We start from the raw sequence: 26361 nt of genomic DNA, 5'->3' as shown, positions 1-26361 counted from the left end.
CAGTTTGTATTTCAATTAAACACTCTTTTAAAAGAAAGTGAGAGCCGTAGCTATAAACTGCTGACTCGGACGCCAAAGTTCTCGTGTTTTAGCTTAGCAAGGTTTAAGCTTGCCTGTCTACTTTTGGAAAACCATCTGATCATTCACAAACTTGTGATACTGTAGCATTCAGATGGTATTTTGTATGAATATCCATGTAAACAAATGTTTTGCTGCTCTTTCACTTCTATCGACCAACCGCTTCTTTTCCCACAGACAGTCCAATTAAAGGCAGCGCTGAATCAATAAGACAAACTGACTGCAGAATAAATACACTTTCAACCTGCCATCTCGTGTTATGCTCAAGGTCTGAATTCTAGATATTGCTGGTTACCTGCAGAAATGGCAGATCTGATGTTGCTCAAGATATTGAGCTGTCCTCATATGCTGCCAATGGACCGTTTAAAGTCTAGAGACAGATTTATTACAGCCTCCTGCATAGTCAACATAACAATGCATAAGACTCATGATTAATGATGAAATTATATCTGATACATCTGCCTGTCAAAACAACCGTCTATGCACACATCAGCAAAAACACATCACGATAAAGTTCAACGGTTTCTCCACAAAATAAAAATCTTCATTGTCTCTGGTTGTTCTATGAAGAGCCTTAAGCATCCACGGAACCTTTCTATTGTCGAAAATAAAGATTCTTTAAGCCATGTCTAATTTGGATACATTTGAAAATGGCAGTTTCATTTTCAAAAGTTTCTCATCCAGAAAATAATGGAAAGTCTTTGTCATCTATCTTAGCCATGCGGAAATTGTAGCATAAGCTCACTGAGACCAGTTAGAATAAAGTTCTGAGTTATAATGAAGTTTGCTATTCATTTTATTAGTCTCAATAGACATTCCATCGCTGGTTTAAAACACAATTACAAGTAAATATTCTCTAATCTTTGCAGGACAAGTAACATTTACACTATTGAAAAAAAGGTTCCAAAACTGCGTTTTCACAGCAATGCAATAAAATGAAACTTTCAGTGAACAGTTTTGAAAGAATCTTTGGCAACACTTTACAATGGACCAATTCTTAACTAACTCCAACTAGTTGCATATTAGCATGCCTATTATCATACTGGCTGTTTATTAGTACTTATAAAGTACATATTCTCTAATACATCCCTAATCCTACCCAATACCTAAACTTAACAGCTTTTCTAGCTATTAATAAGTAGTAAATTGGGAGTTTATTGATGCAGAATTCAAATTTAAAGGGTTGGTTCACACGAGAATGAAAATTTGTCCATCTTCTCACTCTCGAAGCAGCCTAGGTGTATGTGACTATTCTCTTTCAGAATAATCTAATCAAAGTTATATTAAAAATTGTCATTGCTCTTCCAAGCCTTTCAATGGGTTAAGCGGGTGTTTGTTGTCAGCTGTCTGTGGGACCCGGAACACTTGCAGGTAGAAGATGGAAGACGTATGCGTTAAAAAAGTTTCCTTACTTTAGCAAAGGAAACCCAGTCTCCTCTTGGCTTATTTCAAAATCCTCCGACGTTTTCTTTACAAATCCTGGTTTTGTGCTTCTAATTCGTGAGTAGCGTTTTGTTTTGTTCTTTCTCCACGCTCATCACTAACCACATCCACCCGCACATCTTTTGGTTCTCCACAGTCAGCAGAAATGAAAAAAAAAAAGTGTTTTTTATCTTCCAAACACACATGGATTCTCTACAGGGGGCCTTTATTCACCTCCCCGGAGCCGTGTGAGGGACGTTTTATTACTGATGCGTGCAATCTTCTGAACAAACACCCGCTTACCCCCATTGAAAGGCTTGGAAGAGCAAGGACAATTTTTTATATAACTCTGATTGAATAATTCTGAAAGAAGGTCACATACACCTAGGATGCCTCAAGGGTGAGTAGAACATGGACAAATTTTCATTCTTGGGTGAACTAATCCTTTATGAACCTTAATGATTCAATAATGGAGAGAATTGGAAGCTTGTCATTTGTGTGACCAGGTATTCATAAATGTACATTGTAATGCATAAAAACTGCATTATTAGATGTTTCTACTTGTGAGAGAGTCGTCAAATTGCTAAGGTTTCACTGGATAAAAACGTCTCATTGCGGCCAAAATGTAGATAAAAAAGTGCATTTGCAAATGTACACTATAAAGCAGCTTTGAATTATTCAAATGTTCTTTGCGCTGAGAAAAACTGTTATTTTAAGATTTTTTTGAGAAAACCAAATACTATAGTTCTTCGATAGCATTGCTGAAAAAAAAAAAACTTAAAAACCTTTATTTTTAAGATTGCAGATGCATTTCCCAAGATGCCATTGTATTGAGCAGAAACAAGCTTGTAAACAGAAGCAAACTAACTCACAGACCCACAAAAGTGAAAAAACAAGTGACGGCGAGTCTGTCGAGCAGGTGGTGAGATGCTCCTGAAACAGAATGATGGGGGTGTTGTCAGGGCAACCTGCACAGATCCTTCAGGGCGCTCGGTGCTCACATTTCCCCGTGTTTTTTGTTTACAGAGAGATGGATTGAGAAGGAAGATAAAGCTTGGAAAATGCCTCTACACCTGTGCATGGGATATAAATCCAGCTATGTAAGAATGTGGCTTTCACCGTGGGACCAATAAGATTCAATAAGGCCTGGCATGAATTCCCTGGCCACTCATGTAAACCCGTATATAACTGAATCTGTCACCTCAGATGTCTCAATAAGACAAAGAAGAGCTTCGCTGAGTGACAGTGCAGCACTATTAGAGCTGAAGAACGGCTGATGCGAGCATCACGAAAATGTCACTGCTAATAATTAAGTAACTCTGTACTATGAAATCATTTACAATGTCAGAGGAGATTGGGTTCAACGCTATGAAGCTGTTGATCTGTAAAGGTCAATTAGGAAAAACAAGACAATTAGAAAAATGACAAGGCTTCAGGGTAATTAGTCCATGTGACTTTAAAAGGGACTGGTGTGCTAATTATTATTAAGCCTGTTGATCCTTCCTGATGGTCCTGTTTTTCCCCAATTAACCTTTTGCGGCACTGGACAAAGTACTGATCTGAGATTCTCAGCGCCCCACAGTTCAAGAAAACTGAAGATTACTTCAACTTCAACATGGCAAAATATATCAAACTACACTTTTTTTTTTTTTGGTGTCTGAAAATATTTACTACAGTACATCCCAGTTTGCATACTATACTTCCTAAACAGTATTCATTTTTTTAATTATGTGTCCCAAATTGTAGTATGTTGAAATGAGCATCCCAAAGGTACTTCTAGGGCTACTATTTCCAGTAAAAAATTCAAAGTCCAGATCCATATATCTACATTAATCAGATTTAATTTCTCTGTCCACATTAGTGTTTTTAACCATTCTCTAAAACTTTCCTTTCCACACTAAAATGTAGGAAAACACTTAATTTAACCTGCCTGCACATATGTAAAACCACTTATAATTGAAACTGACATGTATCCACTTTGGAGAGCTTTTTCAACAAGCTTTGTTTTTGTAAACCGAAGCTCCATCCCATTGTCGACAAGAGGCCGAAACAGAGAGAAAAAGCATAGGCATATTAGTGTGGACAACGCCATAAAGGGTTAGTTCACCAAAAAAGAAAATTCTGTCATTATTTACTCTCCCCGTAGTTTGTTCCAAACCTGGCCGTGAACTGTTTGGATATACCAACATTCTACAAAATATCTTATTTTGTGTTCAACAGAATAAAGAAATGTGAGTGAGTAAATGATGACAAAAAAAAAAAAAAAAAATTGGGTGAACTATCCCTTTAACAGCTAATATTTCCCATAATCAATTATGCTTTTGAGGAAGATTCAGATTGTGGTGTCATTCAAGCAGGTTCACCTAAGGCCTGGTTCACACGGGACGATTTTAAAATTGTCGGCCGATTTTTCAAACCTGAGAGACCCCACACACGGCGATAAAAAATCACGGGTCTAACAGTTTTGGTCGTTCAGTGTGTGGTGTGCAGCCACACGGCAATATCAACACATCACACACGAACCGATTTGACTCCCGAGCATTCCCAGGTCAGATGGGAAATCTCGCTAAATCCCTCGAGATCAAACGTGACTTCAGAGTAAACAATCATGGCGGACAAAGAGGATGCAGTGGCCATAGTTTGTGCTTTGTTTTTAATGGAAAAAAATATAAGAAAAACAAGAAAAGGCGATGGTCAAAGAGGTTGAGACAACGCGAGCATGGACTATACTTGCTACATCATGATATGGAGGAAAGTTGTTGTTTTATCTCATAGAAATGTTGTTACGTACTACACAGATTAATAACCGTTGAAATAAACGTTCATATATTCGTTTCCATGTACTCTGGTGGACTGCAGTTGTGGATGTAGTTATGCCCATCGACTTTATTTGTATTTGTTATATTTGTTATATTATATACGCCGGCTGTTTTGATTTTGTTTCCTGGTACTTCCTCACCGCCTCGTCACCTCGCTTTCTGATTGGCTACACGCCACAGTCCACAGGCTGCGTGATTGTTTGTCCTCGGGGGACACCACACACGAGAAGAAATCGGGCAAAATAAATCCAACATGTTGGATATCCCCGATTTGAGATCGGAGCGGTCCCAACGTTCTTCCGAGCAGAGGAGAGCGGTCTTAACACACCACACACGGCAGGAATATTTGATCAGATTATTTTACGATAATCGGAGCAACCTAAGATTGTCGGAAGGGGTGAATCGGGGCTAAAATCGGCCTAATTATCCTGCCGTGTGAACCAGCCTTTAGAGGAAGAGCAGCCATGACAGTAATGAAATGCTCCAGAATATACCCAGAACACTGAGAAAAATCTCCTCTGGTAAAACAGCTTGAAGTAGACAGTATACTTACATTATTACATCAATTAACAGAGACGGCTTTGTAAAATGTGTCCGAATCCGTTCCATTAATGTGAGTATTTGCAACAGATTCAGTACTACACTAACTTCTACATTAGCATTTTCTGGGCTTGCAAGGCAGAAAAAAAAAAAAAAAAAACTTTTTAGGTAAAATTCTGTTTTAGAAGTTGATTCTGATAGATATTGATGCTTAAATGTATCCAAGTAATAAGACCAACCATAATTAAGTATACAAACAGATGTTAGAAAGGAGATAGATTGCAATTATTATACAGTATATGCAAATGTGATGGTGTTGTTCTTGTTATACTTTCAGTACAGAACGCTGAATGTGTCAAATTATTGCAGAACCTGAAGCAGGCAGTCATGCTGATATGGGTGGGTTTACAACAAGCATTTTTAATAGAGGTTTTTTATGTTTGCATTATTAAATAGGTGAATTGGTTTTATTTGATAAATGAGAGTTATTTCTGGAAAGAGAACCATCTACATTTGTTTGTTTTTGAACTTTCAAGTAGATTGGATCAAGACTACTGTATTAATAGTAAAATAAAATAACCTAAAAATAGCACAGGATGAAATAACCAGCACTAGGAATGAGTGTTACCAGTTCATAGGAGAAATTCTATTCATTTCAGTGACTGATAAACGGCTATGCATGGTTATGAAGGTGTGAGAGGATGTTCTCTCAGGTTGTCCTCTGATGTTTTAAAATACAATGTTTTCCAGACGGCCCTCCTGCTGGCCATTAAAAAAACATAAAAATGCCTCCCACTCACAATGAGTCACGGCCAAATCAATACATGCGCTCCATCCCAAGCAAGCTATTTAAAGTGCAGCACAACAGCCAATTAATTAGTGCTAAAGCTTCACTTCCTATAGAGGATTAAAGGGAACTGCACAGTGCATGGGAAAAAAAAAAAACATACCTGAAGGGTAATATGCCATTGTGGAAAGTTGTTAAAGGATTTGTAATGTTTGCTGATAAGTTTACTGTTGATCAATGAGCTTCTACAAAAGTGGAGCATGTGGTGTAGTTGTATATATATCTAAAAAAAAAAAAAAAAAAACAGCAAAGCTGCTCTAAAAATATCCGAGCAGGTTCTATAAATGGTGGTGAGATTTTCTTCCGCTGACTGCGTTATGAGACGTCCGGAGGGAGAGTCCAGTCCTACGCTAACTTCTAACAGCTAGACTAGAGCGAGAAAGAGAGGCATGTTCAGGGATTCAGATCACAGACTTCATTTTTCAATTTCACTGAGCACACAGATTGCGTTCAGCCAATATGTTTTTTTTTAATGTAAGGATTCAGCACACTTGAACATCAAAATGTATTCAAATGTCGACTAGTGGACTGAATACACTGGTGTATTGTGATACGTTTTCATACCACAAAAAAAATCTAATTATAAAATATCATTCGCGTGACAAAAATGCTAGCGTATTTATTGTACGACCTTGCCTTCAACTTGGTACTGAATAGTATTATACAAGTTTAGTAACCACATACAAAGCAACACATTTCAGCAGGAGAAATACAGTTTCTCTGCATTTCAGACATACGGTATCGGAAATAAACAGTTTTATCACTTTCTAACAGGAAGGTTTCAGGACTTTTTTTTTAAGAGTCTTCCTCTATTATTACTATTAACATATAAGTTATCACATACCTGCACAAATGTGTTTCATGACAAATGACAACCACACTTCAATACGTCTCTGGAATCTGTAACAGGGTGAGACCAGTGACACACAGCTACAGTAGCGAAATGACAGTGACCTGTCAAAACCAGACGAGGGACACACATTCTTTTTGTGTTCAGTGTCAGAGACGGAGTCTCAGTGTGTTAGAGGGAATACTGGTATCCCTTAAAAATGCAGATCTAGCACAAATAACTCAAAAAGGAAATATGGCAGAACATGGTCGCTTAGCCACGGCTATGTTTAAATTACTGTTTGATAGCGCATGAGTCATTCATTTGTGTTGTGATTCAAGTGATAACACCTTCATTATCCTTAACAGCCCTTCAGATGACTGCTTCATATGTAGTCAGAGCACGTCCTGCTTACATTCATAATACAATGAAAACAGAAACCTCAAACGTTTACATGGTTAAAAAATGCAGGGCGTGCGTGATAATAGATACTGGACAAGAAACAGTGAAGGTGTGGGTGTTTTTTCTGTGGAGTTTGGTGACATTTATTTATCTTTTTGGCCGGTCAATGTCATCGATAGCTGCGAGGAGTTTCTGTCGTGCTTTCTTGTTGATGTGGGACCCGAGGCAGACATTGACCAGGTTAGTCAGCTGCTTCATAGAGTATTCCTGGTCAAACACAAAACAAACTCATGATAAATCTCTGCTAGAGATGCCTTACATCATTTTAATGAGTTAAAGCATGACTTGCATGAGATGCTTTACTAAGCAGCATCACAGCGCTTTTTCTTAACATTTAAATTGGAATCTAGTGCTGCATGATATTTAAAACACATCCGTTTTGATGGTGATATTAAATCAGATAAGCTATGAGATTTACAAGAACTAAAGTTTTAATGCAGGGATGCTTTAAAAAGATCTCTGATTTAAAGTTTTAGAAACAAACGTTGCCAGATTGGGTAAGTCTGATTCCTTTCTGTGAATAAGATCAAAATGTGAATATGCTTTCCTGAATCAATTCAAAACTATTATTATTATTGTATGATCACTACAAACTTCTAACACAGTAAAATATATAGGGAGACACATATGGTTTTTTATTATGTGTTGGTGCCATATATTTTTATAAAATATAATGAATGGCAATTTAAATATAAACATTTATTAAATATAAATATTAAATATAATATTACATAGAACGAATACAGGTAAAATGGTACATGTCCTCATTATTTTTCATTGGCCTTTTACTATTTAGGAGTTAATAGTTTACCTGTATTTACTTTTTATAATAAGTATTATTTACATTTTACAATTTAGGTTAATCAATTTAAGATAATTATATCCATCTCTCACTCTATATATCCATCTCTCACTCTATATACTGTATAAAAATATTGGATATTCTTGAGTTCATTATCTTGATTGCAATTGATTTGATTTGTTTTTACTTGACTTTAAATGTTTTGATTGCAGGAATAAGCTACATTTATTAAACCCATTGTCAGGTGTAATCCATCTTACCCTGTGGTTCTTGATGAACTGCTCCATGTCATTCTCAGTAAGGTAGTATGCCTTGATGTAGGTCTCTACGAACTCCTTGTCTGGAATTGGTCTGAGGTCGGTGAGCTTCTCCAGCTTCATCAGGAACTGCTGGAAGTCCAGCTGCATCAGCGCACGTCCTTCATTACTGCATTTCTTCACATTTGCATAGCTGGCAGACAGAAGAAGAGCATAGGTGAGTGTTTGTCAAACAGATAAAGGGCATTCATTAACTGTTGACAGTTTATGCGACATTAACTGTACAGACAAAGTGTTTTGCGTGAGAGTACCATGGTGCTTGTAACTCTACCGGTTACATGTAACCTTGTGCCCTACCACTGATTGAACCTGGAACCTAAACCACCATAATGTCAATGGAATGTCAATAAGAATACATCAATAAATAGATAAATAGAGCAACAATGCAGTGATTAACCAATCAGAATCAGAAGTCTTGTACTTTTCCAGGGCCATATAACAAGATTACGATAGCTGAGATCATTCTTTTTTATGTTTCTAGGTCCACTTCTGAATGTAAAGGTGCATTAAAATATAGTGATGCATTTTCATAAAATAATAATCGCCATATATGATCCACATATCTGGTTTTCAGCTCATATAATATGAATAGATACAGAATGTGGAATATGGCATTTAAGCCAAAAGACAACTCAGCCTCTGACTGTTAAGAGACACCAAATGCTGAGGGCCATTTTTTGACACCTTTTGATTTGTACAGCTCGTGGGTCTCGGTTTGCAGACCTGAGCATCCAACAGAAGCATCGATTTACAGTGTAGCTGCATCCAAGGCAAACAAGCATCCATGCAGAGTTCAGTGCTGTTGACACCCCTGTTTACTTTTTGGCTGACAGCGGTGTAATTACTTTCTGTGAGGTGAAGATATTGCTGGGCCTGTTGAGGATATCCAGTCTGCCAATATATCCCTCTGTTTCCCTGCCTCCTTCCTTCTTCTTGTCACACTCTGCTTGATGGTCGGCAATGATTTGGAACGCAACTCGGCACTGCACTGGCAGATACTACTTGCAAAAAGACTGGGTCTAAATCATTAGAGTTGGTGCTAGGATGAATTAGCTAAGGGGACAGAAAGTTTTCTCTTCCCTTCACCTAAATTACATGTAATGGTACTTTAACAGTTACATGTTTTTTAGTTATGCATATACACAGTACTGTTCAAGAATTGAGTTTCTGGAGAATTTATTGGTTTAAAAAGTAGTAATATTTTGAAATAATACTGAAAAAGTATTTATTCATGTAATGGCAAGCTGAATTTTCCAGCATCTATTAGTTTTATCAGATATCAGTGTCACATGAGTTAGTACACGAAAACTTACTAACTCAAATATTTGGAATGGTAGTATAAAGATAAAATGAAGTGAAAAAAAATGCAATAAATGACACTACACTATAAACAGGAAGCAGGAAAGAAAAACACATTTTAATAGCATCATTGCTTGCTGGTAGAGTGATGATAAATGTGGGTGAGAAAAAAGGTCTCAAATTCAAATACCAAAAGATCATACTTTTAACAAACTATTTTAATACACCATACCAGCACAAATTCAATCATAGACTGTAATTTTAAAACTAATTTACAGATTTAAAATAAAAATCGTTGCAAAAAATAAGTAAAGCACATAAGTGTTTTTTGGGCATTTCATGATTATTATTCATGTTTCGGGAATCTTCCCAGCATTTAATCAGCTATAGGACAACAGTAATTTTCTCAGCTTACAAAATGCTGTGGATGCTGTCTACCTGAACATGTGATGATTACAGAGAGCGCTAACTCCCTGCAATTGCAATCACTGTTCAGTTTTGAGTAAAACTGCACAGGCAGAAAAATCAGCGAAGCTGGCAGATACAGACTGCTCAAACTACACACAGACAGCCTCTTTATCACCTCTTCCAAACAACCTGCCTTCAAAGATTGTGCGCTGCCATTTTCAAACAAGTGGCCCTTGACCTTATGATGCAGGTGTACTGCTGAATCCTGCCAAGGAGGTGCTTGCCAATCTATGCTGGGCCATGTTCTTATCAACTATATATTTTATCTTGGCAAAAAACATCCTTTTGAACAATCACAGTCCTAGACCTAAGCTCCCTCTGAAATCAGAGGATCATGACAAGCTGATGTTACTGAAACCATAAACATTCCCCTAATATCTGATTAATTAAATTAATGCACAATTTCATTGTGCATGCCCCATTCACCTGCTTATCCAGCAACAATGACCAGCTCCTGGGTAAATAGCTTCTCAGGGTGCTTTAGTCTTAATGTCTGGCACATTGGAGTACGCAGACTTTATAGAGGACCAACTGTTAAGGAACACACCGAATAGTGATTTTAACCAAAGCAAACATTTGGCCAGTGGCAGCCCAGATGGGACTGAACAATAATGGAGTGATCAGTTTGTAGAAGATTCTTTCGAGTTTCTTAGATACTCTGGGAACATACGGTCATTCCACATCAGTCCATCTGTGCTGTTGTTACGCACTCTATCGTGAGCTTGCACTGGGCTTTTCAGTTGTTTAAAAAAGCCTGTTCATCTCTGGACAGTGTGTGATTACTTCTTTATGCACTCCTGAGCTATAGAAATGAATAATCAATGGAAAACATGGCTAAAGAAATGCATTATTCTGATACGTTTAATTCTCACATTACTAAATCCAGAAGCTTTACTGTGAAAAACATCTCTGAAGTCAAGAGGTGCCAGTCAAACTCATGTCAAATGTGCTCCCAGTAAATCTCCATTATGTTGAGGGGGTGACGAGTATAAGAGCTTCTCTGCAGGTCTGTGAGCTTCTAGATTGCCAGCACACTGAAGATAATATACTGCGGTAAGGAATGAGTGATGGAAGACAGGCTGACAACAAGAAGACATGACTTCCAAGTTACTTGTCACACTGTGCCACACAAACTTCCCTGATGTTCATTTACAATAATCCAGCTCTCGACTAATCACAAGCAGATGGGTGCAAGAAGAGGAAACAAGAAGGAAAAATAAATATAAAGAAATAAAAACAACATTGATGGATTTATATATTCAGCTATTTGAAAGCAACAAAGGCATTCTGCTCATGGCACAAAGTCATTACTGATATTTGATGGATCCTCACAGAACTAATGCATTTGAACAATATCTACAGTAGGAGCATGCCTCAGGAAAAAGGTAAAAATAGGGAAAAGCCCTACACGTACATACAATAACGAGAGTTGTTCCAAACACAAGATCGATGAGGCAGCTGAAAATCTCAGTGCTTCTTGTTTTAATCAAATATCATCAACATGAAGCACAAGATTTCGCACACCCACGAGTCCCCAGTGATAAAGGGTTTGCATCTTTCAAAACAATCACTGCCAGCCAAGCCATAATTGAAAAAGCCAAAAGCTCTTCTTGCTCATAAAAATAATCAACAGATTTAAGCAGAGGAATAAAGAACAGGAGAACTAAACCTTTTAATCAGATTTGCTGTTTTAATGCATATACTGTAGCTGTGGTTTAAAAGCGTCTGGCTATGAAAGCATTTGCCTTTTGTCAGATATTTGCTTTAAAGGTGAATATACTATTGAAGGAAGTTGAACATCAAAACTGTAGAAAATATATAATTTATTATTAGTTTATTTATCTGGGAAAAAGTAGCATGGTTTACATAAAAACATTCATTCAACACTGAAAATAAAAAGAAACATTACTTGAGCACTAGGGGTGTCCCCGACTAAGGATTTTCATAGGTGAATCAGAATTTCCAAATCTTGCCGATATTCGACTGATAGTCGAATCATACGTTTGGGGGCGGGGCAAAATACATTCAGTCAAGGCAGACATTCGACTAACATAATTACTGATGTTAACAAAGAGGGAAAATGTGTAATGAACACAGATATAAACGGAGTAAATAATGTTTTATGTTTTGATTAACAGATAGCTAACACTCAACGTTGGTGAAACCATAACAATTAACAATTAACCTACCTGTTCGAAAAAATCCAGTCTCTGTCCGTGTCAGTTTGAGTCTTGTTAATCCCTGCCACCAAGATGCTCCTCTGTCGGTCATGGATTATGGAAAGTGAAACATAATTCTATAGGGGTGGTTGGATTTATTCACGCATTTTAAAATGTTATTTTGAAGCTTCTTTCTTTTCAGATTCTTACAACTTTATCATATTAGGCTGTATATTGGGAGAAAACTGTATATTGGGTAGTTCTATGTGAAATCAGACATTTGAGCTCCCCCATATAATAAATAACACCCCGCAAAATTTTTTACTATTAGATTGGTAGTCGAATCAGGCTCCTCGAATCAAAGCATCGATTCGTCGACTATTCGGGGTCACCCCTATTGAGCAACAAATTAGCATATTTAAAGGGGTCATATGATGCGATTTCAAGTTTTCCTTTCTCTTTGGAGTGTTACAAGCTCTTGGTGCATAAAGAAGATCTGAGAAGTTTCAAAGACTTAAGTCTCAAATCCAAACAGATAAAACGTCTCGTTCTAACTCGCCCCCATATGTCTACATCAGGATGTGGAAAGATTTGCATAACACCGCCCAAATGTTCACACAAAGAAAGAAGGCTTAACTTTTATTCTCGTTGTTGCCACTGCCGCAATGTTGTGCAGACGCTGTATTTCGTTATGAAAGCGAAAATACTTTGTTTGGCCTTCCAATAGAGGACATAACTAGAAATCAGTGGTTAAGTTGTATTTAAAAGTCTTTTATTATTGAGTTTATTTATTAAGTCTGGCGCTTCTGACTCACAGTCTGTAAGTACGTTTACATATTTAGAGAACCTCGCTTTTCAGAACGATGAAATTTTACCAAAGTTCATATAAAGATAATTCTCAACTATGACTTGAGATAGATGATTTAATGATTTGAAATACCATTTTTCTTTATACAAAATGTGTGAAACATGGCCATAGACAGTTTTTCTCATTATATATACTGTATTTATAAACTAAATCTAATTTGCATATTGATGTGTTTTTGGGGCAACATTTAATGAAAAAATAACTGTAATAATGGGAGTAATAATTGGCAAAATTTTCATAATAATATATAATATTTCACAGGAATATCAAAATATCATTTATTTCTCTATTAATTTGTTGTGTCTTCCAAAATGCATAATTAACATGCTTTTAGTCCCGATGTCCTCATATGAGAAAGTTTTCATAAAAGAAAGTCATATTTTGATTTGAAACCCCATAAAATTTTCCTGAGATATCGATTTATGACACACAGTTAAAAAAAACTGTCATTTAAATAATAATTACTAAATATTATCATATTTCCATAAGGGTGTCACAAAATTAATATAGACATTTTTGAAGACCAAGCAGAGAAAGTGTTCATGGTGAAATATGTGGCATGTCTCAGAGAATCTCACTAAAATATGCTCATTTGAGGAGGCAGTGTCTCAGGAGGATGAAGTTGTAATAATATTTCACAATATTACTATTTTTACTGTACTCATCCTTTTGTTAAAAACATTTAACATTTAAACTGGGTAAGGCATTCGATTATCCAATGATCAGTGTAGCAGAATCACACAGTACTCATGTCAAATCCACTAGTGTTCACTTGTGCTTTCTTGGAGCATAAATATCACTGGTTTTATGAGATGATTTCATCAACTTAGATCTGCCTGAGGAACTTTAAGAAGTTGTTAGGAGGAAAGTAGATGGTTATAAAAAGACTGGCAAAGCTTTTAACCTTCTACGTCCATTAAAGTAAAACAGAAAGAGCGTGGCACCATCAAAACACGTCTAAGGTCAGTCCATCTTACAAAACCGAGCAACTGGATAAAAAGGGCATTTGTAAGAAAAAGGACCAAGATGCCAGATGGACTACATGGAATTCCAGAGCTGTTTGAATGAAGGGGGAAAAACAGTCTAGACGACAGCAAGTGTTGAGCATTTGATGTCTTTTGCCTCTTTGGAAGATCAGCCAGAGGAAAGTCACTTTTGAGACAGGCCAACATAAAGTCAGCCTGGAATCAGCTAGAAGCCATGTGACAAAACATGAAATCTATTGGAAGAATATTTTGTGGTCTGAAGAAGACTAAACTTGAGCTCTTTGGCCTGAAAGTGGAGTGCTGTGTTTGGGACCCCAAATACAGTGCAATAGATGGTGACAACCCTGTATTCTATGGTTGCTTTTCAATAGGAGGAACTGAAACTTTGCGCCAAAAATTTGGCAATGTATAATATTTAATAAAGTATTTATAATAATTGACAATGTAGGCAAATCCTTGAAGAGAAGCTGAAAGGTAAATACTTTTTGTTAATGAGAACTCTAAGTGGAGAAATAAATGGCTAAAGGTAAATTTACTGGATAAATGTGTTTATATCATTAAAGGATTTATAAAATAAAATAGAAAGCACTATAAAACCTAGTTCAATCAATACTACCAGTGTGAAGTGCTATTGCAACAGTAATATGAGGTTCTTTGGCCTGTTTGTCATCCAACTGCTCCTGCACGCTATTTTCTTTGTTTGGGAATGGGCTGAGTTGTTTGTGATGGCCAGTACTCCAATAAAAACACTCTGTGGTAGGAGATTTATCTGAGAGCAGGTGGTCTTATAGACAATCCACACCCATTTGGTTAGGCCTGGTAGCCCACTTACCCCTCCACTAATGTCCTGTTGGCCAGACGGATGCAGTGCTCCCATAAGGGAAGTCGTGGCCTAATGGTTAGAGGGTTGGACTCCCAATCTAAGGGTTGTGAGTTCTAGTCTCGGGCCGGACGGAATTGTAGGTGGGGGGAGTGCATGTACAGTTCTCTCTCCACCTTCAATACCACGACTTAGGTGCCCTTGAGCAAGGCATTGAACCCCCAACTGCTCCCCGGGCGCTGCAGCATAAATGGCTGCCCACTGCTTCGGGTGTGTGCTCACAGTGTGTGTGTTTGTGTTCACTGCTCTGTGTGTGTGCATTTCGGATGGGTTAAATGCAGAGCACAAATTCTGAGTATGGGTCACCATACTTGGCTGAATGTCACTTCACTTTTTTTTTTAAGACATTGGACACAGGCAAAGGAATCCGAACTATTTTCGACACATCTCCCAGTCTCTGGTTAAACTTCTCAAACTCCTGCAGAAAACAGATGACGACATATGGGTCAATGTCATGCCGCTCATGTTTTGTTTGGATCTATTCATTAACTAAAAAGATTCATAATTAAATACTGAAAAATAATAAAGACTTTACCAATGGAATTCATACATGGAATGACTTGAATTCACCTCTTATAAAAAAAATATTTTGGGTTTGATTTTTGATTTTCTTTAGTCAAAAAATTTCAGGGTTATAAAACTCTCATCTCAACAACACATTGAATATTCTCATCTCAACAACACATTGAATATAAAGTCTCAAAAATATGCCTTCTGATTAAATAATTCATAATATTTCGGAAGAACACTTTAAAACCAAAAAAAAAAGTATACTCAAGGAAATAAGATTACTTTTTACTTGATTTCTTGAAAACGTCATGAAAGTTTTTCAAAACAAAATGAAATCCACATGATTACAAATCATACATTTTTAAGAACTTTGCCTATCTTTTTTAACCTACACTGCTAAAAGATTGCATTATCGTGACACTTTTAGTTGTCACTGACCCTTAACCTTTTTGTTTTGCTTCCTCTCTTGTGTGCAGTGCTTGCTGTTAACTGTTCACCTTAACCACAGCGTTCTTATTGGGTGGTGTTGGAACCATCTGGATGAGAGGTCATGAACGGGCTAGAAACGGTTTTGTTTTAGAATTCCGTAACAAGTCCAGAAATACCAACAAAGGTGTAAATTAATCACAGAATCAAAGAAGTGGAAACAGCAGTCTATAAATGTTCACTGGAGCCATATTGGCGGACCAGGTTGTCAAACCTACAGGTTCCAGGCTATACAAAGAAACAGTCTCTGCAGTGCAGATGTCTCGATAAAGCCGTGCCACGTACAAAAACCTGCACTGTATAAGCCGGCTGCTTATGGAGTTGTTGATTCAGCTGTGCTCGAGCCCATTTCTCTTTCACTTGTGACAGGAAAACCCGCCCATAACTTTCTTAACACAATGACATATGGCTCAATTGAGAGCCAAGGACTACATGTACTGTGGACTCGCACCTTGAATGTTGATACAAAGCCAAGAGCACTAAAACTGCTGTGCAAGTTGTCTGGGATATTTTGTTCCCTTTAATCTTCTGAATTAATTTTTTTAAAATATCGAGTTTATTTTACAGCTTAGAAATATGGTTTTAAGAATAACACAAAATTGCTGGTGTCAAGATTACTGTTTCGCAGTATCTAATTACAATTTATAGTTCCTGCAAGAGACAGTGTAAGAATTCATACCAAGAAATTAATCACAGCAAGCATAGATCAGATCATCTGCTCTCAGTCATGTTGATAAGCGTTAAAGCAATGCAAACGGAAAGGTTTTTGATTTCTTGCAAGTCTTGCAGTGCAAGAAAATAAATAAAATCAGTATGATAAAAAAAAAAAACGCACATTTACATTCTAAAAAACTGGAATTTCACTTCTGAGCTGTCATCAGTATTGGTCCGAAATTGTCAGAATGTCTGACTTATAAATCAATTAGAAGAAAAAGCTAAGAAAAAATCTTATTTTTTGTGCAAGAATATTTCTAACACAAATGGAACCCTTCGCTTCAGAAGAGCTGTGTGGAGCTGTTTTTTATGATGGATGCATTCACTTTTTGGTTTTCAAAATCTCGGTCACCATTCAGTGTCATTATTAAGCTTAAAAGAGCCAGGACATTTTTTTAATATAACTGATTGTATTCATCTAAAATAACAAGGTCATTATATATGTGTATATATATATATATATATATATATATATATATATATATATATATATATATATATATATATATATATATAGACACACACACACACACACACACATCTAGAATGGCTTGAGAGTGAGTAAATCATGGGGTAATTGTAATTTTTGGGTGAACTATAACTTTAAGAAAAAGAAGATACTTTAAAGGTCCCCTTCTTCGTGATCCCATGTTTTAAACTTTAGTTTGTGTATAATGTTGTTGTTAGAGTATAAATAATATCTGTAAAATTCTAAAGCTCAAAGTTCAATGCCAAGCGAGATATTTGATTTAACAGAATTCGCCTACAAAAAAACTACCCGTTTGGACTACATCCCTCTAGTTCCTGCAGTAATGACGTCACTACAACAGTTTTTGACTAACCTCCGCCCACATGAATTCACAAAAAGGGGCCGTGGTCTTGTTGCGCTCCGACGGAGAAGAGGGAAGAGCTGCGTTTGTGTTTGTCGCCATGTCGTGCCCACTTGCTTCTCAAAGCTAGTGCAATCGCGTTTAAAGGAGGGCCACGTAAGCTAAGCTGGTGTCGAATCACAACACAGGAACCACTGGCCCAATCAGAACTCGTTACATATTTCTGAAGGAGGGACTTTATAGAACAAGGAAGTCATCAGCCCGTTTTTATGACAGTGAAAACAGCAGTATACAGATAGGTAAATTGTGTGAAAAATACTGTTTTTTTTTTACACGCGAAACGTGAATACATGTTATATTGCACACTGTAAACACAACCAAAGCTTCAAAAAAGTGCATAAAACAGGACCTTTAATATATCCATTTATGTCCCCCAACCATATAACAAAAGTCAAAGGGTCCAATGTTGTTTTGGTCCAGACTGTTGCATTGTTTGGACAAAAACAGCTGAAAAATTATTTTACATTAACATTTTATATTGTATTACACAGAAACCATACAAGTTGAAAACGGCATTTGAATGACAGAATTTTCATTGCTGTAAAAAAATACACAGCTTACTTTAACTGGTTCATCCAGGACATGGCTGTTAGAAACAAATTACAGTGCATTCCTGCTCTATAATGCAGGCACCTAATTGTGTCATTTACTAATACATATAGGTAAATGCCCTTTCTGAGCCCAGGCACCAGGACACCATTTTCTTGGTCAATTTAAAGAGAGAAAGTGTAAGTGTGAGTCACTGCTGAATTTCCAGAGTTACATAATTAATTCAGTCAACTTGGCAAACCCAGACAAATTGGCTTCAACAAACAGACTTGGCACAGGGTTACAATGATAGCACCAGGAGAAACAGCCTCAGTGGCTTCACTCAGCTTAACGGGTGCACAAAGGTGAGCCTCTTCTTCATTAGCAGCCAAGCTCTATTACATTCCCCGCTAAAACTTTGCAGCTCGGATCAGGAACTTATGTAAATCCCCATAATTATGCATATTTCGGGATTCATCAAGCTTCCTCAGCAAACAAGCCAAAGAGATAATTCAATTGTGAAACCCCATCTGCTCTCTGAGCCTTTTTTTGTCTCAGTATATGTGCCAGCCATTCAAATCGCTCCCTAACTCCATGCAAAATTCATATAGGCTAATGAGCAGAGGTTACAGAAGAGATGTGGACATGCAAAGGAATGAGACACCCTCAGTCCATTCATAACTGTTCCCTTAAAACTTGCCCCTCAAATTCATGCGACTCCCAAAGCCTGAACGTTTAAATAATTAAAATCCTGACAAATAATTGATACCATGATCTTTCAATCTAGAGGAATTCATGAGGCACAGTCATTAGGCAAGAGGGGGAAAAATGGTAGGAAGAATACAAATTTGCATGAAGAAAGCTAACTAGCAACCTTAGGGTAAACATATCAATCAAGTCTGCTCGTTGTAGGCATAAACTTGTTTGTTTGCTTCAGTGGAAGTCACAATTGGGCCAGTAAATTATAACGTAGAAGTTGCATTTCCATGCATTCGTAATGTGCTGCATGTGAAATAGCAACAGTGACAGGGGACAGTGACAGCTGTACTGGGCTTTCATTCAAGAGTTCAAATCCCACAAGTCTCTCCACAACAGCACCCAGAGGAGCAGCACTTAACCTGAATCATCTCGCTTTAAACATGCAGCTGTGTGAGTGGGCATGGGTTCAACAACATAAGGTCCACTGCACATGACTACGCACTTAGGCTTTATTTCAGTTAATAAGATTTTATCGGCTGTGCCGGCGCTACAAGTTATTCAGAAATCAAACTGATTATAGTATATTATAACTCAAAGTTTCCTAAATTATATATATATATATACGGTTCACAAAATTCACGGTTCGGTTCGATACGATACACTGATGTCACGGTTCGGTTCGGTTCGGTACGGTTCGGTACGTTTCAGATACAGCAAAATGTAAAAACATCTCAACTTTTCAGAATGCCGCAAGGGCACCACGGTTCATGTGTCAAGAACTAACCAATCAGCTTCATCCTTTCCCGTAACAACGTTGAAAGCTCAGCCAAGATGAAGGAACAGCTGATCATAGTTGTATATGGATTGCAATTTTGAAATAAATTTAGTAGCAGAGCTAGCCTACTGAAAGCGATTTTTAGAGCTGCAAATCCATTTATCCTTTGCTGAAATTTCCGCGTCTTAATGGAGAGAGCACGTCATTGTTTCTTAGCAAAGGCAGACGCCTCAGGGGCACTTCTGCCCGAGCGCTTTGGAAAGGAGGAGAAAGACGCGGCTAGCATTTTCCAAGCGTTTTTAGGCGCGATATGTGAAAGGCGCTCGCTCACTCAGCACGCGCTGAAGGCTCATTGCAAAATGTCTAATGCATTTAACAGACCAGAAATAGAAGATCATCCAATAACCAACAGGTCTGGTGTTTGGGTGCACTTTGGATTCCCTGTAAGCTATAATGGTGATGATAGAATGAATGGTAAATAGTAAGGTCTCATGTCCGCGGCTATAATGTAAATGTAACATAAATGTAGCCTACCAATCGACGCGGTGATGTCTTTTGCCCTGTTTGAGTAAGTTGGAAATGTCTGTCTAAATGCTGCGGGGGGTATTTGTTGCGTGTATGTTTCTCTTTTTTTTCGTCTTTTCCCAGATACTGACACACTAAGGTGATGTCGGCGTAAATGAGTTGACATGTTTCAAGTATTCCCGCTGGTGTTTATTTATTTTTTTATTCCCGCTGGTGTACCCAGCAGATGCGACATAGCGTTGTTTTTTTTATCCACCACTCTCTTGCCATCAACATTATAGCTTACAGGGAATCCAAATTGCACCCAAACACCAGACCTGTTGGTTATTGGAGGATCTTCTATTTCTGGTCTGTTAAACGCACTGGCTATTTTGCAATGAGCCTTCAGCGCGTGCTGAGTGAGCGAGCGCCTGACTGAGTAGCCTAACATAAACATTGCAGTTGGTGTTTTTTTCTTCTTCGGGGCTGTCAGGGGCGTTGCCTGTTACGTCGTTTGGGTTATTGGGCTACCTTGTTGAACGCATATCATTATATTTCACTTTCTTTTTTTTTTTCAAATATAATTAATTAGTCCAACGAACGGTTCAATACGAATACGCGTATCGTTACACCCCTAATATATATATATATCCATCCAGTTAGGCACATACACATCCACATGCATATCCATAACTCCTTCAAAAACAGACAGAAACCTAGAAGTTGTGATTGATAATCAACTTACTTTCTCAGACCACGTTGCTAAAACGGTTCGGTCCTGCAGATTTGCTTTATTCAACATCAAGAAGATCAAAAATCGGCTTAAAACCCATCTCTTCCATCTTTATTTGATCCACTAACTCTAGCACTCTCTATTCTAATTCTATAAAAATAGCTTCTCTATTCTTTTTGTATAATATACAATTACCAAAAGTAAAAAAGGCCTCTAACACTAGCTTGATTTATTCTTTTTCTGTTCTGTTTTCATGTATTATATAATTAAAAAAAACCTTCTTTCGTTTACTGCGTTAAGCTAACTGAGACTTGTTATAGCACTTGCATGTCATTGCTTTTTTTTTTTTTGATTGCTTCCACTGTCCTCAATTGTAAATCGCTTACAAGTAATTTATATTTATAAATAATTACAAATTATGTTATACTTTTATATATTGTTATTATGCAGTACCTATATACACTATTCAATAGTTTAATACTTTTTAAAAGTAATATCTTATACTGAACAAGGCTGCATTTATTTGATTAAAAATCCAGTAAAAACAGTAATATTGTGCAATATCATTAGTTCAAGTTCAGTTTATTAATAAAGTACAAATAAAAACAGCCACAGGACGACCAACGTGCTGAACAAGTTAGAAAAAATAAAAGATTAAGTCAGCAAAACTGTTTAAAACAAAACACTTATACAGTACACAAACAGAAGCAAAACCATTTATGATAGAACACTCTTAAAGAGCTAAAAGCAACAGATAAGTTTTGAGACCTGATTTGAACTCCGACAAAGTGGAGGGATCTTAAGAGGGAGGTAGCCTGATCAAATATCCTCTTTCCCTTCAGGAATCTCGCCGCTGCGTTTTGAACGACCTCTATGCGTGCCGTATGGGACTTGCAATAGTCCAGTTTTACAACTTAAAATAACATATACACACACACGCACTTTAATTATTTCTAATTAAATGTTCTGAAATATTTGCATTTATTTAAAATAATTGTAAGATATCATTTTTAACTGTGTGTGTGTACAGGAGAAATACAATAACGTGATTTTTTTTTTTCTTTTTAGAGGTAATGCTCCTCAACACGACTGATTGCGATATAAACCATAGATAAATAAGAAATAAAAAATGACTCTAACACCCAAAAGCTGATATTCCTCACCTCATCAGTAAAGTCAACCCATAATCAAATCCGTCACTTGAGTGAGTGTTTGCACTGTTTGAGGAGTCGCCTGTCTCTCTCAGTTAAACCCAGCATGTCAACCTTAACTTTAGACCTCTAGATAACCTTCTGACACACACGTTCTGACACCACACATTTCGATCATCCTGCTTCCTGTCAGGTGAGTACAGCAGATGAGTGGATAGGACATGTCAGCAATGCCCTCCTACTGTGGCAAGACAGTGTTCTTAAAACTCAACAAACCATGTTGTAACTGACATTAGAGAAGGAAAGAAATTGCCAAGAATGAACTATAGATGAAGGAAAAGGTTGGCTGGTCTTTACTGATGCACGTCTAAGTGAACTCCCACCCGCTTTCCTGCATTGTGAAAATGAACAGAGAGGAGGCAACCCATTATTCCCTCACATAAAATCCACTGCACGGCCTCACAAACACATTACCTTTAAAAGGACATCCACATAGACGTTGTGCTGTGACATTATCTCTTTAATGTCCCATTTCACTCCCGCCATCAGTAACAGCATCTGTTCGTAATCTATGGCTTTGGCCGCCACGATCCAGTAAATGGGTTTGCGGAGCTCGCTGGCTGTAGATACGGTCTATAGAGAAAACAGCATAGAAAAGGTCACAATTAACAAAAACAAAATATCCAAGATGCAAAGACAAACATTTTAAGTAGTTGAAACAAATTAGATAAACTTCTTCAAAGCACTGTAGTATATTACAATTTCATATCACCTAATATTGTTATAGTCCATTATTAGGTGATCTATGTCATAAAAATCTCATACACACAGCAGAGCTCATCAATAGTCGCTTTGAGTCCAATAGAAAAAGTTACACATTTCAAAGACATTAGACACTTGAAAAGTTTCTCAAAAGGAGAAACCGTAAATATTAGGATGAAACTGACCTGTGAGTAGAACTGCTGAAGAAAGGGCTTCTTGGCTGAAGGCATCATGGTGTCGAGATGAAGATGAAGGAACTCAAACTGCTCTGCCAGAAAAACTCTGCAGGGGAAATGAGGCACAAATAAGAGCATTTTCTGCATGTTTGTAGCGGCACACAATCACTACATATCGATGAGCCTCAGGGACCTGACTGCGCTGAAAAAAGTTTGAGGCTTACATTTGTCAGCTTTACATCTGTCTGGTTTCATTTTATTTACAGACAAGAGATATAGACAGATACTGAGTGCTGGATATAAGAGCTTCTATATTAAGAGCTGCAAAAATTCTGCATGCAAGAAAATCCTTCTGCTGCCAATGGCTGGGCACAACCGGAAACTTCATAAAGTCAGTATCCACCCACCAACACAATGCATAAGGCACCAGATCATTTATACTTATGACAGCCCACACACAGAGATAAGTGTTCATTGAGCAATAAGAGCCCAAATATTTGCATATAACAACTAATGAACACGAGTTGATTTAAAAGCAGAATGCGTAACGCTATATTGCATGTTGAGGACTGCTGACACATGCATTAAACAAGCAGCACACAGACTTTGCTTGGGCATTTCAGAACGACCATAACACAATTTCAGATGCTGTGTAATGAGATTGGTCTATTGGTTTGTTAGGTCATGCTGTCCCATCGCATAAAGACACATGACTTTTTTGATGCACATGAATTTATTCGGCAAATGTGTTTCCACCTTTTATTCAAGACAAAAAACGGCTCAAGAGAGCATAACATTTTTTTTAAATTTTATTTCAAATTTGACATTTCCATCACTCGTTTCTGATGCAATACTTCAAACTGCGCATTAAACCAGGGCGATGGAAACAGAGCTAATGTGTTTAACTTTCAAAATTAAACGTTTGCTTTTCTCTGATATACCAAATAAATGTTTTCTAAAGAAAGATGTAAAGTTCATACTGAAAAACCGAAAAAACAGCAATGTTGTGAAATATTAGTATAATTTTCTTATTACAGAGCCCTGAAAACAGAGCCCCCACCAACAATGTGTTCTCAAGAAGATTTAATTACAAAGGCAAAATAAATGTGAAGGTAATCAGTGAATCAAGTGCATCGTGATCAGAGCAGATGCAAATTACATCTAAATATGTATCATTTATCTGGGATGTGAAAGTGAGTAAATGATTTTTGATATATTTATATTCAAAACACTTGATCTTGAAAGAGAAAAAAATAGGTCTGTTGTGTCAACAGACATGGTGCTGATGGAACAGGGTATAATCTGAGGTTTGCATGGTTACAAACTTTGCAGCCTTCATTGATTATTCCATTAAGAAAGAAAGTGCACAGGGAGGATGGAGAGGGGTTGTACTGCCACAAACCTCCTCTAAAAAAAAAAAAATGTCGGTTTCAAGTGTAGTGCATGCTCCACAAAGAGAGCAGAGACCTTCACAGCTTTGATGACTCAATATGGTGGAATTTCTGTGTATCACGTTAAAGCAGAGAGCCATTCTTTCCTAAAAAGAACCTTTTCCAGGCTTAATCTCTGGATCTCCTGATCCATCTTCAATCTAAGACTTTGAAAACGTTCTCCAGCACAAAGCTCGGCACGAATCGAACGCCATCTGGATGCATCCAAAGCAACTATAGCGAGGATCAAACTCTCTCTGTGAAGGCTTAACGTCTTGCTGAACACTCAGTCGAACGGGATAAAGGTCAAAATAGGAGGACTGGAAGTTAAGACATGGTTTGGAGGCCTGACAACTTTCTCTTCAGGGTTACGGTGGAAATTCAGGTAGCTCGCATCAGCCCCTGCGGAATCACATCACTTAATGAAATGAACTCCCATGGCTGTTGGCGAAGCTGGTTCAGCCCACCTCTGCAGACTCATCAGGAGAAAAGCAAGGCTTAATGGGGTTCGCTGATTAGATAACAAGCACAGTGATATGACTGATTGGGTTAGACAGGCTTGGTTGAAAGGAGCTGCTGGGGTTAGACGTTCATCACCTAGCAACAGTGAGCTTGATCACAAGACAAGAGTCAACCAGCTTTTTAATGTAAATGCGTTCATTTGCAAGTCTCATTCCGCTTCTGCTACAAAGACGCCACAGCTGGATATATGATGCAGATGCCATCTGTTCAGAAATTTCTCAAAACACTGATATCTTGATGGCACTTAGCTCATCCAAAAGGAAACTCTATTTATCCATTATGTATATGTACACTACAGTTCAAAGTTGGGAGGATTTAAAAAAAAAATAAAACGATACTTTCATTTAGCAAGTATGGAATAAATTGTTCAAAAATGACATTTATATTACAAATCATTTAAATTTCGCATAAATGCTCTTCTTTTGAGCTTATTTATCAAACAACTATGAAAAATAAAAAAACAAGGTTTCAAAAAAATTTACAAATTGAAATTTAAGCAGCACAACTTTTTTTGTTTTTTCAGAATTAATAGTAATAAATGTTTTCTTGAGCATCAGATTAGCATATTAGAAAGATTTCTGAAGCAGCACGTGATAGTGAAGACTAGAGTAATGACTGCCGAAAATGTAGTTTTCACAATACAGAAGTAAATTTCTGCACATTTTAAAATGTATGTGAAAACCGAAAATTAAATTGACTTTATATTTCACAATATTTCTGTTTTAACTGTATTCTTAAGCAAATAAAGCACAGCCTTGGTAAACATAAGAGGCTTCATTATCATTTATGTATTAAAATAAATGTGGTGTGCATGTTTGTAACAAAAACAAGGGTAGGTAAATAACACAATAAAAATACACTTCCTTTTTGGTTGAATTATTTCTTTAAGTAAGGCGGTTTAAAGTAGCTTACAGTGATTCAGTGGCGACGACTCTCTCAGCCAAGCCATAAAGCGTATCACTAGCCGTCAGGACCACCAGCTGACTGAGATGAGGACTGGGGACCTTCTCCCTCCTGTCCTCAGGAGACGCGTGAGGACCTGTGTTCTCCCCTCCAGCCTCCTGCAGAAACAAGATCAACAAACATTTAGATCCTGATCCTGTCCAACTGAAATTAAGAGAACTGGAAATGTTCTGCAAATGAATACTACTGTATGTCCAGTAAAACACAGGCAGTATTCCAGGAATCAGTCAATTTATTTAAGAAACAAAATAACCAGAGGTTTAAAAATATGCTCAACTTTGGTTTTATATTCAAAAACTGTCTACTTGCAAATGTATTGTTGGAACCTACTGCTTTTTAACCAGTAATCTCAAATATCCTCAATGTGATTATTCAGAAAAATGTAAAGGCGTTTAAAGGAAAAGGTTTTGTTGGTTTTGCCAAAGCAGCTTTTTGTAAGAAGAAAGGGGATAACTACCTCAGAGGTTTAGAGTTACAATAAAAGTTTTGAGTAAATGAGCTGTAAAGTGAGAAAAAATACAGCATAAAACAACAAATTAAATTTAATGAGGAACTGTGAGTTCTGCCCCCAAATGGTAATGCTTTGTCCATATGTAAATGAGGAATGCATACCGTTCTGCTTTAACGTCATTCTTTGATGGAAAAATGTGGTGGTAAGGTGAAACATCGTTGCTGTCCATATTCAAGAGTCCCAAAAGACCAACGAAACCCAATGACACAACAGAATGACTCTCAAAACGAA

The 26361-nt window shown here is 37.3% G+C and overlaps 1 protein-coding gene across 5 annotated transcripts in view; it reads right to left on the bottom strand.

Annotated features, from left to right (window-relative positions):
• Positions 1-6150: 6150 nt before the first annotated feature.
• LOC127979359 (syndetin) overlaps positions 6151-26361 on the bottom strand; it is a 127430-nt gene continuing 107219 nt past the window's right edge. For 4 of the 5 annotated variants that reach the window (XM_052584760.1, XM_052584762.1, XM_052584761.1 and 1 more), the window contains 7 exons: positions 25569-25717; positions 22714-22810; positions 22241-22399; positions 15121-15194; positions 14729-14776; positions 8060-8249; positions 6151-7204 (listed from right to left, as the gene is read on the bottom strand). In XM_052584760.1, the coding sequence (XP_052440720.1) occupies positions 7085-7204; positions 8060-8249; positions 14729-14776; positions 15121-15194; positions 22241-22399; positions 22714-22810; positions 25569-25717 (837 nt within the window). In that variant the 3' untranslated portion in view covers positions 6151-7084. Of the gene's footprint in view, positions 7205-8059; positions 8250-14728; positions 14777-15120; positions 15195-22240; positions 22400-22713; positions 22811-25568; positions 25718-26361 lie in introns of those variants that run through there. The other variant, XM_052584764.1, reaches the window with a different exon arrangement.

This window comes from Carassius gibelio, chromosome B19 (genome assembly GCF_023724105.1).
Source record: "Carassius gibelio isolate Cgi1373 ecotype wild population from Czech Republic chromosome B19, carGib1.2-hapl.c, whole genome shotgun sequence".
Classification (NCBI taxonomy): domain Eukaryota; kingdom Metazoa; phylum Chordata; class Actinopteri; order Cypriniformes; family Cyprinidae; genus Carassius; species Carassius gibelio.
This window is presented reverse-complemented; position numbering and strand designations above follow the sequence as displayed.